This window comes from Lathamus discolor, chromosome 5, assembly GCF_037157495.1.
Source record: "Lathamus discolor isolate bLatDis1 chromosome 5, bLatDis1.hap1, whole genome shotgun sequence".
Lineage (NCBI taxonomy): Eukaryota > Metazoa > Chordata > Aves > Psittaciformes > Psittacidae > Lathamus > Lathamus discolor.
In genome coordinates, this window is record NC_088888.1 from 68174903 (window position 1) to 68189952 (window position 15050).

The 15050-nt window shown below is 35.6% G+C and overlaps 1 protein-coding gene across 8 annotated transcripts in view; it reads right to left on the minus strand.

Moving 5' to 3' along the window:
- Nucleotides 1-15050, minus strand: part of GRIK2 (glutamate ionotropic receptor kainate type subunit 2) — a 405316-nt gene that overhangs the window by 238761 nt on the left and 151505 nt on the right. For all 8 annotated transcript variants that reach the window (XM_065681155.1, XM_065681154.1, XM_065681157.1 and 5 more), the window contains 2 exons: nt 2614-2795; nt 415-468 (listed from right to left, as the gene is read on the minus strand). In XM_065681155.1, coding sequence (XP_065537227.1) covers nt 415-468; nt 2614-2795 — 236 coding nt within the window. The remainder of the gene's footprint in view (nt 1-414; nt 469-2613; nt 2796-15050) is intronic.

The following is a 15050-nucleotide window of genomic DNA, read 5'->3' on the forward strand; positions in this document are numbered from 1 at the left end:
CACACCAAATTATTCAGGAATTATATGACAGTGAAGAGCTACCTTGCAAAATGTTGTATTAAAAATATAGAATATAAAAGTTTAAAATCTTCACATACAACTATCTAAAGGAGATAAGTACAAAATTCATAACATAAATAATCAATTGTGAGTTATATACTTAACCCTGCTTGAAAGTTAAAAACTGCAGTGCTACAGAGTCAGTTGCTTTTTCAGTATTATCAGTTTCCCAGGGTACACTGTTGAACAATAATTAAACCATCCTGATGAGTTTTCACTGAACATAAGAAACAGAGAAAACATCTTGTACTCACACCCCATTCCAGAGAGACCTTTTTCACTTTGTCAGGTAATATAATTAGTAAACTAACATCTTTGTTAGATGTCATCACTATGTTTCTACAAGCCACTTACCAGTGTGGTAAAGATATAGTGATAGTATTCTGTCATCATTCCCATAGCTAAAGCCTTGAAAAAATAAACAAAAGATTAATGTTTCTGAGGTCACATAATACATTTTTATCACACTTACATGGCCAATGAAAATCTGTGAAAGAGCACTACTGGGATAAGACTATAGGGTTGGAATTACACTAAAATTAGGTCAAGCAAGTAATTTCCTAGCAGTTAGAGCAGATTACTGACTATTAAAGGAATTTATGAACCAAATCTTCTGATAGAAAAAATATTATTAAACTGTTTAGTGCAGTAAATGTGAAAGAGCCTTATAGTTTTACATACTAATGGATGCATTAAGTTGCCACACGAAATTTGAGTCAACAATATTTTCATTTATTATTGAATCCTTCCCTTAAAAAGAATAACCTAATAGGAAATCTTTTTTTCTGTTTTGATGAACGATACTATGCATTTAAAAGAAGGACCCAGGCTTATATCATACATGTAGATATTTTTCCAACCATGGATGAAAATACTCTTGAGTCAAGTTTGGAACAGCGAGATACATAATACTTCAGTAAAAAGGAAGAGCAAATATTCATAGCATTACTCTAGAAACTCAGGTATCTATCAAGTATCTTCACCTGTCTTGCTAACTATGCAGTACCACATAGATTTGGAATAACTGCGCATTTTTAAATGAACAGTTAAGCATAAGAACAGATATTTGTATATACAATTTTAAGACAATAAAATGGATGTGTCATCACTCTTAAGCACGTTCAGCTGAAAATCACATCTGCATGCTCTGCACAAAAGTTACCTTAGACTAGTATGACTTATTCAATCATTTTAGTATCTACAATGATTTTTACACAACTTTAGCGCTGTAAAAAAGCTACACAAGTAAACAATTTTTTTTTTCCTTTCCAGGAATTATCAACGGAACTCTTTGCCAGGTCATTACCAAATACACCTCTTTAAATATACTGAAGGCAAAAATGAAACAATTCTCACAATACCAGAGTTTTTATACAAAAGAATCATCAGAGTTCTGGAGGCTTTGGGAGTCTTTTTACTTTTGACATTGTCTGAAAAATTATCAAGTTACTAGTCTGTAACTTGTCCAAAGAAAAGTTAAAAGCCAAAATGAATTCCAAATATCAGCTGCAGATTAGGTTTTATGAAATTTTAGACAGGACTTTGACAAAAACTGCAACACTTTTCTAACAGATGCCTATACTTGTGCATTTAGAATCCCACAACAATATTTAAAATACCCCTAAGTACCTTTAAAGAGAAACATATTTTCAAATCTTAAGCACATTTTGTTTTCAATGTAAACAATGCTAGCAAACATAATAAAAACATGAAGTCACTAAAAGCTATTCATTGTAAATGTAGGATATTGTCTTGGTTTAGGTGTTCTTCCTATCCTCCTTATTGAAAGACAGTGCAATTAAAAAGCTATAGGGAAAATGGCCTCTGAACGTAAGAAATTCCCAGTCTTGGGAGCTAGCTCATTAAACTAAACACAGAAAAGCTTGTCTTCTATGCATACCACTGTATTGCCTTTGCATAGCACTATATTGCCACCTTCTTTTGGAAGACATGACTGGAATTCTCTTCTTCATTATAAAGCCAGTTAAATTTGCGATTTTGTTGTATCTCACCTACTCATCTTACTTGAATACAACAAAGCAACAGTTTCAGACCACCTACCCAAATGCATTCAGGTGTTTTGTAGTCCTATTAGTAGTGCAAGGAAAATATGTTTCTAAAAGATATCTATTAGTTCTGCCCTATCAGTAGAACTCATCAATGTGGCCTGCTGGTAACATACTATTCAAATATCACCACCTGATTAAAAGTCACAATATAGAGGCTTCAATTTGAAAAAAATAATGACAATAATCAAAGCAAGCATTTAAAATCCTGGTTAAAATATAATTTCTCCAAAGTACTGATTTTTCATAGTTGAAAGACTGATGTACATTTTCCTCTGTACACGAAGTGATTAATCTGTTCCTTTAATAAAACATAATGAAAGTAGCTACCATAAGTGTCACCAGCAAAATTATCTCTGAAGTCCTTGACTGATTTTCAGTTAGTCCTCAGTAAACTGACATACAATTTCCCTTCTTGTTAAATGCCATTATTTTTATTTATAAGGAATGAAAAATATTAGGCCATCTGAAGCAAAATGAGGATTACCTGTTTCAAGATGCCTGCTGCCATTTCGTGGCTGCAGTCAAAGATTACATGGAATTCCCTGCCTCTTTTCATCTCCTTTAGCAATGGCTTTGCATCTTTTGTGTCAGCTGGTAACTGACGGATTTTTAGTCTCAGGTTATATCGTGATGGAGCCTTGATGAGCTCTTGTAATCGAATAAGGCCTTAAAGAAAACATAGTTAAAAGAAGATTATAAATACAAGAACCTGAACTGCTAGCAGGACAACTTACTATAAACATTCAAATTTTCCTGAATTTTTCTCCCTTCTCAGTATGTTGCAGCTGAACCACAACAGATTTACTAAAAAAAAAAAAAGAAAAATTGAGTATCTGCACTCTGAATACTTTCTTATCACAAGTCTTTTTCAACATTAACAGACAGTAAGCAGCCTCAGTTAGGATTACCTTAAGACAGACAAATCTTGCTTTAGCATGATCATGCAACCGTGACATTCCTCTTCAAGAAATATATAATTATTCTAATTCAATTAAAGCAATATCTCAGACTGTAGTTTGTAATCAGACTAGCCAGTCTCCTAACTAATCTGTCAGGTTTACATATGAAGCTGTGAATCATCTCAGCAGTGAAAAGCACCCTCACATAATTCACGAGATTATATTTTTTCTTGATTATACAGGTAATAAAAAACATGCAGCAGCAAAAAGGCTGAATAAATGACTCATGCCATTTCATTCATCTTCAATACCCTACATTTTCATTTTGGTTTACTTTACTTTTACTTTGAAATTAGATTCAACGACATTTCTCAAAAAAATCTGATTGCTTGCGTCAGTATGATAGTGCATGGTATGTTTTACAAGTCACTGATTGTCTGTGACCAATATTAAATATTAGGTTTATTAACTGTACTAAAATGACTAGGTAAAAACAGGTTTCCTATAAGTTAACAATTTATTTCTGTGTTAGAAAAACGAGTGTTCTGCTAATTTACTCCTTGCACTGGAACATGCTCCATTTAGTGACAGTAACAAGGGTTGCTTATCATCATTATGTTTGCAGTGCACGTACATAATACACCCAATTGCATAAAAAATGGAAACTTTGCTTAAGATTTCACTTTATATTCCAGACATAAATGTAGTACTTTTAAAATCTGAAATAGCTCACTTCACAAAAATATTAACAGGTGACTAATTATTATTTCGTTATTATCTCAGGGAGCACTATCTAGTATTAAAAAAAATGGTATTTTATTTTATCTGTAAATATTCTTCAGATATTTGTCAAAGCTGTCTTGTTTTCATGGAAAGATGTTGTTGTAATGTAATTTGGAACAACACCACAGCATAAGTAAGAAACTGTGATAACCTCCGACAAAGGATTTAATACAGCCTTTTTTCAACACACATTGTACTTTAAGTAACATAACACTGACATATTTTAGTATTGCTATGATTTTTTTGCTATGAAGCTTTTAGATTGTAAAAAAAATTAGCTCTAATCATTTCCAGCAGAACCATACCAGTAGAGAATATAACTGAATGATAAAATCAGTCTCTTCTGTTTCACCATTCCCCCTTTTTTACTCTGCAAAGGATCCACATATTTCTTCAACAGTTTCTGCTAAAATTAACTGAAAATAGAACAGGAATTACACCTTATTATATAAAACCTTTCTAAATTAAGACTGCAGGTGTGGAGATCTAGCAGAGGATTCCAGTAGACCTCTTATGCCCAAAGCCAGAGTGGGGAATGACAACTTTGATATTTAGTCCATTTAGGAGTTTTTCTTCGCTCACAGGTCTATGTCACAGACACAGTATCTCCTATTTCATCACAATTTCTCAGTAACACCCCCACCACACACATTCTCAATAATGTGTGCATTGTTCAAACTGAGACAATTGTTACCAATAGATAAATTATCTCAAATTTTCATTTTCTAACGCCATTTCTATAGGATCTTTATTAACAGCTAATGCACTGTAAAGAACTAAATCCAGTAACCCAGAGCGGGCTGACATTTTCCATAAAAAATTATAACCTGAACAATGTCAACTGCCTTTTTTACATAACACAACAATGTATCAAAATTTAAAGTCAGAGTAAAATGTTTTAACTCGAGGGATAAAAAATAATTCCATGTGTTCCAGATTGTCATTGCTTGCCAAAGTAGACAATTGAAACCTTTTGTACAGAGCAATAACTTGTAAATAATTTTAGACTTGTCCTGCTTTTTTTGCTTCATTTTGTTTTGCTTGTCCTTGAAAAGGAAATAAAAACCACCGTTAAAGAATCACAGAAACATCACTATATTTCTTGCAATCTTTAGTAGACATGCTGAGAGCAGAACAGATATGGAAATTGAAGTACTTTCTCATGACTAGACCTGGTCCCTAGACTTGGTAAGTGCCTGCTAAAACATAGAGAAGTGACAGCCAGGTTACATGTGCTGTGTGAGTAAACGGCACATGTAAGTCTACATGGTTGTGAAAAGAGTACTTTTCAATGCTAATTCAGATTTTTACAAAATTGCCACATTTACCTCAAATCCCATAATGACATTTACATAACATGAGTTAATGTATCTAATAGAAACTTAAATAGATTTCATACTTGATTTCTAAGAAATCTTAAATAAGTATACTTAAAAGCTATATAGTAGAGGTGTCTATTCAATTTACAGATCTACTGCATTTTATTACCATTTACAAATAATCAGGGACAAATATGTGAAACTAAAGCTTTGAAAAACATAGCATACCCCATAACCATTAATCACTTTATCAAAAATAACTGGCAATAGCATGTCAAGAAAAACACTAAGGATTGACCCTGTCTTTCCCATTTTCCTTAAGACTAAGAAAAATGAAGCAACTGGAATGTATGCACTTGCAGTCAGAAAATTTAGGACCACATTTCAAAATAGAGTCCTTCTCAAAGACAAAGTGCTGCCACTTGTTCACTTGCTCTGATATCCATGCACTTCCAGTTGAGAACTACAGATCACAAGAGTAACAATTTGGGACAGGTAGTCCGTCTCTGCCAGAAAAAAGAAAATTGTACTATGAGTACAGGAGATTAAAGCAACCTGAAATTCTTAAACACAGCTTTACGTGGTAGGAAAGAGATTATAATCAGTTTTGCAAAACAAGTATTGATCTTTCAATAGGAGAGCATTAAGTAAAATGCAAAAGTCCACAATTTACTCAAAAAAAATCACACACATGAGATGTACAGAAAAATTGAAACCTATTTAAAGATAAACATCGCTGGTGAAAATATGCTAAAAGAGATTGAAGATTACAAGATTCAAAACTGCACTGCTGTTTGAGTCTCGGAGGCAGTGATTACAAAATACGCATCTACTCAAAATGAGGAAAATCAGAACTATGTCTCACCCACACAGTTGTATTTTGACAGTAGCATGATGACTTTTCCCTCAGGATTTTTGTGATCTCAAATATATTTGGCTTTTTTGTTTTTTCCAGAGGAATCAAATTTTATTTGGTAGATAAGAAATTAATGAAGTATTATAAACTATTCTTAAGTACACTGTTATTCAATCTGCAGTTGGAGTTGCTAGTAGGAGACAAATGGACACTTGTTAGTATGATGGTTATGATACTCATCTAAGAGAGGAAACGCCTGGGCTTTAGTCCCGGTTCTCATGTTTCTCTACTGAACCTCTTTTCGAGAACAGCAAGAGTCAAAAATGGCTTTACTCTATTGTACAAGTTTTGGAATCAGAATCACTTCAGAACAAAACTTAATATGTCTGTGGAAGCAAACATGAAATTAATTTGATTGTATTTGACATTAAAGTGATTCATGAAGTTCAAAACTTCTGTACAAGTACTGTACTATTTTTTATATATCAAGGGTTAAAAAGAAATCTGTCTGTTTTTTCTTGACTGCAAATTGTTCTTTCAAAATGCTCTTTACTTAAAAGATCAAAGTGCCTAATTTGTATCAATTATTCATTTTCAGGTGTTATATCAAACACTTTTGTTACACCTTAGGAGACCAGATGGACAGTTAAGATTGTCAAGGAACATTAAGATGGGATACAAGGAAAGGAAAAAGGGAGGTTGATTTTCTCTGTAGGAAGTTCATAAGTTCCAAAATTTTAGTAAAAAAAAAAAAGTAAGATATTAAAAATTGACAAGTCCCTTAATTAGCCCCATGTATTGCATCACTGCAAGAAGTGCTTTGTGGCCTGCAAGAGCTTCTGAAATAAATGTCTTACAACACTCTTCTGAATAAAACCTCTACCTTATGGCTGACAAAAAATGCAGTGAGTAAGAAAATTCAAAATCTTTCTTCCAATCTCTGTTCTGTTTCAGAGCATTACCCAAGAAGGTGAGGTCATCAAGAGCCTAACTGAGCTCTTCAAGAATTAAAAGAAGAAATTCCTCCTCTTTATAAATCTTTGCATAATTGAGCTACCCCAGAGAAAGAAAAAATCCCACCAAAATATGAAATAGAAGATTTACAGTTGCAGGAAATAACACCTGAGTAATTAAAAACTGTCAAGGAGTATATATGATAAGCATAGTGTGCACTTGCTAGGTTACCTATGTATCTGAGAGAGAAGTGATGAGCAATAAACAAAGTACCACCCTGTACTATGAAGGCTGTACAAAAGGTGTAGATGTTACCAGAGGAGCCTGAGTATGAGAATGGGGGAAGAAAACCTGTGCATGCTCACCTCTCTAGTGCACTGACCAGAGCTCAGTGCTGGTGCAGTAGAGGTGTGCATGAAAACGAGTAAGTATTTGTGCCTTCGATAACTGTCAGGACACAGAAATAGTAATCAGTGAGCTTTCTCAAAACATTTTAAAATAAAGCAAAACTGAGACATAAACAAATTCCAGGTATTTCAAAGCTAAGCTTTTTTCTCCTGTCCTTATCAATGTGAAATAAAGAAAATGCAACTTTAAGCTTCTACTTTGTAGTACTGTTGCTCATAGCATTTTAATTCTAGTAATATTTACAGTTAACATGTACTTCCATTTTTAAGATATTAACATATATTTTTCATTGTGCTTCCAGCCACCAGCATTTATTAAGTTCAGATGAATTGCACAGGGCACAAAACATGTTCCAGTCTACTAAATGACTCACTTCAGTAATCCACTAGGTCACCTGCTACAAGGAATATTTGTTCATCCTCATCCATACTTAAAAAAATCAATTTTTGCTGGCACAAAGTCAACAGTTTCCAGCTTGCTGGGCTCTCACAGGAACTTCAGGAAAAAAAAGCCCTCCTCACTCCTAAGGGCTGCTGCTTCCCGCGCAGAACCCCCTGGACATGCACTCTGTGGAGTACATGGTGTGGGCAGCTACCGTGAAGCTGCATCATGGATAGCTAATACCACTAGCACAGGCTCCCCACAGCTCCACGCAGAACAAAAATAAACAACAAAACAATCAGGCAGTGCTGAGCATGCCTCTCTCTGGTATTTTTTATTTTTATGTGAGAGCATTGATGGTTGACGTGTTGGGAAACAGCATTTCCACATTCAGGCATTAGTGGGAACTAAGACTGAGTAAAAGCTTTCCAGGCCCAGATCACACTTCAAAAGCATACTCTTTCAAATATAAATCAAAGGCTGAAGGGTACCTCCACATTGTACCTAGCATTTGTGATGCTGTATTTGTGTTGCATAAAGTGTGCAAAGAGCAGCCTAGTTTTCCTAGAAAATAAAACCCACAAAATTAATTTCCTGAGAAAAAGACATAATCTGGGACAGACAAACATACAAAAAACAAGCCACAGCCACAAACAAACAAACAAACAAAAAAAAAAAAAGCAGTATTCTTTTTGTCTTTCCCTCTCTGTTATGCCTGGATGAAGGCTCAAGAGTTGAAATATATTGCAGACTATTGCCTGTGTGAGGCACAAAGTATGAAAGGGTGCATCACGACCTGCCCTGTGCTTGTCATTGCTAGTTCAAACTGACACTGAGGCAATCTAAACAAGCAGTGAAAAAATCCCCTGGGTATCAAGGGGAGGCAGCCCTGCTCAGAAGTAGTGAAGAAAGACACATCACCACTCTGTGCTGTAGATGCCCTCTTCAAGGGAAGGAGCTCCTTGCCACAGCAGAACCCAGCAGAGAGAGAGGCCAGCTGTGGTCATGGGTGCCTCAGGCTGGGTCATGGACCCTCTGAGGGGCTGCAGCCCAGAACACCCGGAAAAGCCATTACACACAAAGCAGCAGAAACAGTTACACAAAACAGCACAAGCCTGCTACTCCCCCGGTAACCTCCCAGCAAAACATTGATAGACTGCATATAAACTGTAGTGAAAATACAGTTTCCTTTCTCCCAATGGAGGAAAAATGTAGTTATGCCCTTCTTCTCACTAACAAATTGAGTGATCCAAAGCTTGTGTTTAAAAGTAATTGAGTAAAAAACCCTGACTCTTGACTGTTTTGTCTGCAGTGTTTTCTCGCTATTCTGAGCTGTTTAATGCCCCCCTGTTCCTCCCACCTTCTTTTCCAAGTCAAATATTGGTTAATTATAAATAAGGTCATTATTTATAACCAAAGAAAAAATTAAACACTGAAAAGATATAACCTAAAAGAACAAGCCCCTACATGTAAATTGCAGCACTTGGGTCTAGCTCTGGCTAGCTACTTCCCAGTTCCTGTCACTGATCTTCTCTTCCCCACCATACTATATATACTATATCTTAACATCCTGGTTTCTGCAAAAGTGTAGCTGCAATGGCCAAAAAAAAAAAGGTGCAGGGGATCAAAACATTGCACAGTTTAGAAGTAACCAAGTAATCCACATATGATACAAATAAATTCTGCCCCTCCCCTTATAGTAACAATGTTTGGAGTTTAGTTTTTCACAGCTTTAAGACATCATACACTTTTTGCAGTAAAACTAGAGCATTTCAGCAATCAAAAATGAGCTCTGTTTTACCTAGTCTCTTTAACATGTAATCCTGAACACATCAGATGAAGTCAGACAATTTCATTGTTTGCTTTTATTTTCAGATGCTGCCAAAATTTGATCAGTCTGAATTTTCACTTCTTCCTAATACTGTTACGGTTCATTAGGGTGAATGAGATTCCAGAGACTCAAGGAAGACTGTACTGTACTGTACTGTATCCAGTTTGTCTGTGGGACTCCATTTCTACCCTTCTGCCCTCTGTGCATATGGTTAAGGAGCAAGTTAGTTTTAGGTCGAACAGGCATGGAGTATTTATACATTAAATCTGAATTTCTGAGCTACTGTTAATCCCAAAGTAAGTTGCATTGCTGTTGTCTGACATTTGAGGAAATGGACAAGCTGATCATTCAGGATCAAAGTAACAAGCTGTCATGAAATGAGAAACAGCCTTTGGATCAGCAAGGGACAGTTTGAAAAGGGCACATATGTAGCTCATGTGTAGTTAATTAGAAAAAAGAGGTACCAGAGCCTCCAATGAAAGGAAGAACATAATACGTAAACTATAAGGACAACCAAGCTAAGAACAAAACAGGTCCTTTATTCGTCATGATTTTGAAGAGCTACTTACCAATGCAAAAGCACAGATTTCAGCATATAACATTTAAAAACAATTGATGTACAATATAAAATTCAGTATCAGCCCACAGATGAAATTCTGACTTCTTGTTTTATTAACATTACAGAATCCCAGTGTAATGAAAAAAAAAATTGAAAGAAAAAAAAAAAAGCATAAAACCTCAATCATTTGTGTGGATAAGCTCAAAAAAAAAAAAAATCTATTTGACAACAGTATAGAAATAATAGCTGCATTTTGGGAATGTACTTCCTGCAGTTTCTTTCACCAGGGACACCTTTTTCCTGTCCCTTTAAAATCTCAATTCCTTCTTTTAGCAACCACTGAGATAGAGTCTTACCTCTGAATGGCTAGGAAGAATGTGGTGTGAGTAACTCTTTTCAGAAGCTGCCATCAATTCATCTTTAAGGAGAATCCTGAAGGAGCAGTCTGTGAGCTCTCCAGCTGGCATCCTCCTCCGAAGAGATCAATCACATTACCTCCTCGACATGTTCAACTTCAACCAGTCCAGGAAGCAAGAGCCCCAAGTTTGTTTTAAAACCTGTGTCTCCATCTCAGCAGTCTTGCAAGCCATTGCTATGCCACCTGGCATGCTCATCAAACTATTTATCATTTCCATTAATGCTGCTTTTGTGCTGCACAGGAAGAATGTAAGCAAATGCTCTTTGCAACAGGCTGAACACATGAACCTTTTTCTGTACAAAAGAACACTAATGCTTTTTTAAAGGCTACTCCTATCTTCAGAATCTGAAGAACTTCAAAATAATAATAATATATTGCTTTACAGAGCTACCAGAATAGTTTCTCTATTTGCAGCAAGTTTTTCCTCTCACTCCTCCTTGCCTGACAGTCTCCTGCCTAGTTTTCCTAGTTGTTTCAGAAAATTGTCATTGTGTATCAGGCATTGAAGGGGGCTTGGGTAGAAGGGAGGTGAATACCAGTTTATTGGGCATTGATAAAATGCTTCACATCAACCAGAGCAGTTAATTGCTATAAAATGTTCACAGATATTGAAGAGCCTGAAAGATTAGCCATGAAATCTAAAGATTAGTTTTGTCATTCTCATCCTTATCCTCTGCTTAAAAAACATCTCTAGTGAAAGGATTAAAATGGGTAGGGAAGTGAGGAGGAAAGAGAGAAAAAGATAAAAATAATAAAAAAAAAATTTCACTTGCTAGCAGAGCTAAGTGAATAGTGGGATGTTCTGTGTTCTTTGACTATAACAGCATAACACAGAAACACCAGTAGGAAAAATACAGATGAAGACAGAAAACACCTTGATGGACCTTTCTCATTTATTCATATTTAAGATTTTACTACATTAGGATATTTCATCCAATTCTGGCACTGTAAAGCATCCTTAAAATTGTTTTCAGTTATATTTAAACCCATTTAAATACAATACCAATGGTGTGAAATGTCTGTAATGAAGGAAGAACTTTAAGATACGTAATTGAGAAAAATTTGTTTTCTTACTGTAAACATAATTAGTACAGCTCCTTATTACAAGCTTTAGAGTCCAACAATTTAGCAAAATTTTCCACTCTTGTAGTTTGAGTGTTGGAGAGTAATCCTAACCCTGTGTATGCATTTACATGAATATATATTGCAGATATTACATTAGAGCTTTATGCCACCTGCAAACTGCAATATTTAAAAATATACTACTATTAGTAGAGGTGACATGAAAAAAAAGGTTAAAGATATCTATTATTATGTTGACTTAAATTATTTTTCTATTGTTAATCATGATTCCCACCAAGAAAATTACAGCAGTGTACCAGTAAAAAGAAGAAAAGTATCTGGTGACTGACTTCAGTAGTAGTTTTTCTATTTAACAAGCCCTCTGTCAAGAAATACAGCTGCTCTATTTAGAATAACTTCAGCTGAAAATTTACAAATTGGATTCCTTAGGGCAAGCCAAGATATACTAGTCACCCATGATAATAATGTATCTGCCAGAATGAATTCTGGAGGTCTATTTGGATGACAAAACTACCTGCTGGGGAAAACCACGTAGATGCATAGAGGCTTTATAATGTCAAGCTACCTGTAACAATGCACTTATCTCCTTATCAAAGCACACAGTAGTGACCTGCTGCCCTCAACTCTACTTCAGAGTTACAGAACTCCTGTTTATAAATCAGAACACCCTTAGACTATGTTGACATGTTCTATAATAACTTGATGAATTCATTCCAAGTTTCACTTTTCCCACGTGTGGCTTTTCAGCTATACACACACTTAAAAAGGTACAATGCTTCAAAACCAGCAGTTTACGTTGTTAGAAAAATAATTTGACCATCAAGTTAGAGTTTGTTTTGTTGGTCGATTTTTGGCAGGGTGTTGTTTTGAGGAAATATATTTTTTCTGAGCATACCACTAAAAAATTTTAGTTACACTGAAATGCCAGTTCTGGATCACCAAGTATGAAAGGACAAATAAAAGTTATGCTATGTTCAACTGAAAATATTTTTCAAAATCTTGGATGGTAGCCATGCCAGTAATCACAGAAAATGTTTTAGTTTAGGTAGCTACTTCCCTCCTGGCATTTCTTTTCCCACATCAGCATCTTCTCATAGTGCTTATTGCCTGGACAGGGCTGAGATTAAGTCTGCTTCAGATAAATAACTTCAAAATAGGAAAATAGTGCTGATGCCAGCAATCCATTTACTGACTTAATTGTCTGCTGAAACAAGATTTCTAAGGCTAAAGAACTATGCCTCACTCTAAAACTCTCCATAATTGTGGCTATCATGAGTCTCACAACATTCATTTTGCTGTCATTCTCACATATTGAGGTATGTGCTATTCTGTGTCACACACAGCTCAACATTTACCCAAACAATCAGACAGTTTTGCATGAGCACTAAGGCTCAATATTTAGAAGCATACAACAGAAATATTTTAGATACTTGTTGTGGTTTAAGCCCAGCCAGTAACTCAGAACCATGCAGTCACTCGCACACTCCCTCCCTCCCTTCTCCCCTCCCTCCTCCAAGTGGGATGGGAAGGAGAATCAAAACAATGTAAACTAAAGTATAATGTAAAATTACTATTATTGCTACTACCACCACTAATAATAATAATAATAACGATAAGGAAAATGACAAGGGAAGAGAATATAAAACTAGAAAGAGAAGAGGAAAAAAACCCAATAAACACAAGTGATGTTCAATACAATTGTGCACCACCCACCAACTGATATCCAGACCAGCCCAAGCAGTGATCTGCCCTTCCAGGTGGCACCACCGAGTTTATATACTGGGCATGACATGCTGTGGCATGGAATACCCCTTTGGCTAGTTTGGGTCAGGTGTCCTGTCTCTGTTTCCTCCCAGCTTCTTCTGCCCCTTCTCACTGGCAGAGCATGAGAGACTGAAAAGTCCTTGATCAGGGTAAGCACTACTTAGCAACAACTAAAACATCAATGTGTTATCAGCTTTGTTCTCAGACTAAAGCCAAAACACAGCAGTGCACCAGACACCAAGAAGATGAAAAAATAACTTAAAGCTGAACCCAGGACAATATTTATTTTCATTTTAAAGGTTTTACAGTCTCCTTTATTCAAAATAAATTAATTCAAAGATGAAGTGTATATGGGAAGGAAGGACATATTTGAATGTCTTTGGTTCTAAAATTTGACCTGAGCTTTGAAAAGTTCAGTGTTAGAGAGCTGACAAACATGCAGATTCACCTGCGTGCTCAGGTATAGTAATTAGTGCCCTACAGCACATCAGGAGAGAAAGGCTAGCCCCCAAACTTCAGGTGATCCTTACTTTGTATGGAAATATGGACCCAACTCAAGACCTTTAACCTTTACCTCCAGCAGTTTTATCAATTTTTGGTCAACGTCAGCTCAACGAATAGGCTACTTTGTTGGAAGAGTTAGTATCAAGACTGGTCATACAAATGGTATATGTGTCAACAGACTGAGGGGACTTTTACTCTTTGACCTGTGCTTCCACAGAATGCTGTTGGTATAACCAGTTGTGTACTTCAGGAGAACTTAGAGCACAATAACACTATGACCTAATGAAAATGCTCCTTTCCAAAACAAAGAAAGGCAGAACTAGGTTTTTAACTAGACATATGTGGGCATGTATGTGTATGGATGTGTGTATTCATATTGGTATATGAAAGCGTCTAGACTAAAGACAAACTTTTCAGAAAAAAAAATCCATTTGGAAACCATTCCTTAGTACAGAAAAGTAAAAGCGTTTAAAATTATATTCATAATTAATATTGAAGCAGCAGTTACTAAAATGCCATGTATAGGAGAAACTAGCCTAAGGTTAAAACAAAACACACACACAAACACACAAAAAAAAAAAAAAAAAAAAAAAAAAAAAACCAACAAACCAAACCACTGAACAAGAAAACTGGGGATCCAGGTTTAACTCTCAGAATCAGAGAATCATTAGGGTTGGAAAGGACCTCTGGAGCTCACCTAGTCTAACTACAAGGTGGAATAGGTGGCCAAAGCAGGACCACCTAAAGAAAGCAGGTTACACATCTTTTATAGTTAGTTTCAATCCCAATTCAGCTTATTTCCAGTAAAAAATCTATTCTAATTTTTAATGTCTTTTGAGTACTGCAGTGAAAAAAGCCCTCTACCCCATCCCACACAGTTCCACGAGAGGTAATCAACATGCTGCTTAAAAGACCTTCAGTTCATGGAAAGGTCTTGATATTGCACATCACTGCAACAAGATGAAGAAAAGTTTTTTTCATACCACCTGAGTATACTTATCAGCTGCAGCATAGAGCAGCTAGAAGGAAATTAATAATAAAAATAAATAAATTAATGAAAGCAGAATAAAAAGAGCTGTCTATTCCTTCCCTCACCTTTCACCTTTGCACTTCAAGTGTAAAAAAGAAAAAGTAATAATTTAAGAAAATGTTGAACAGTAAG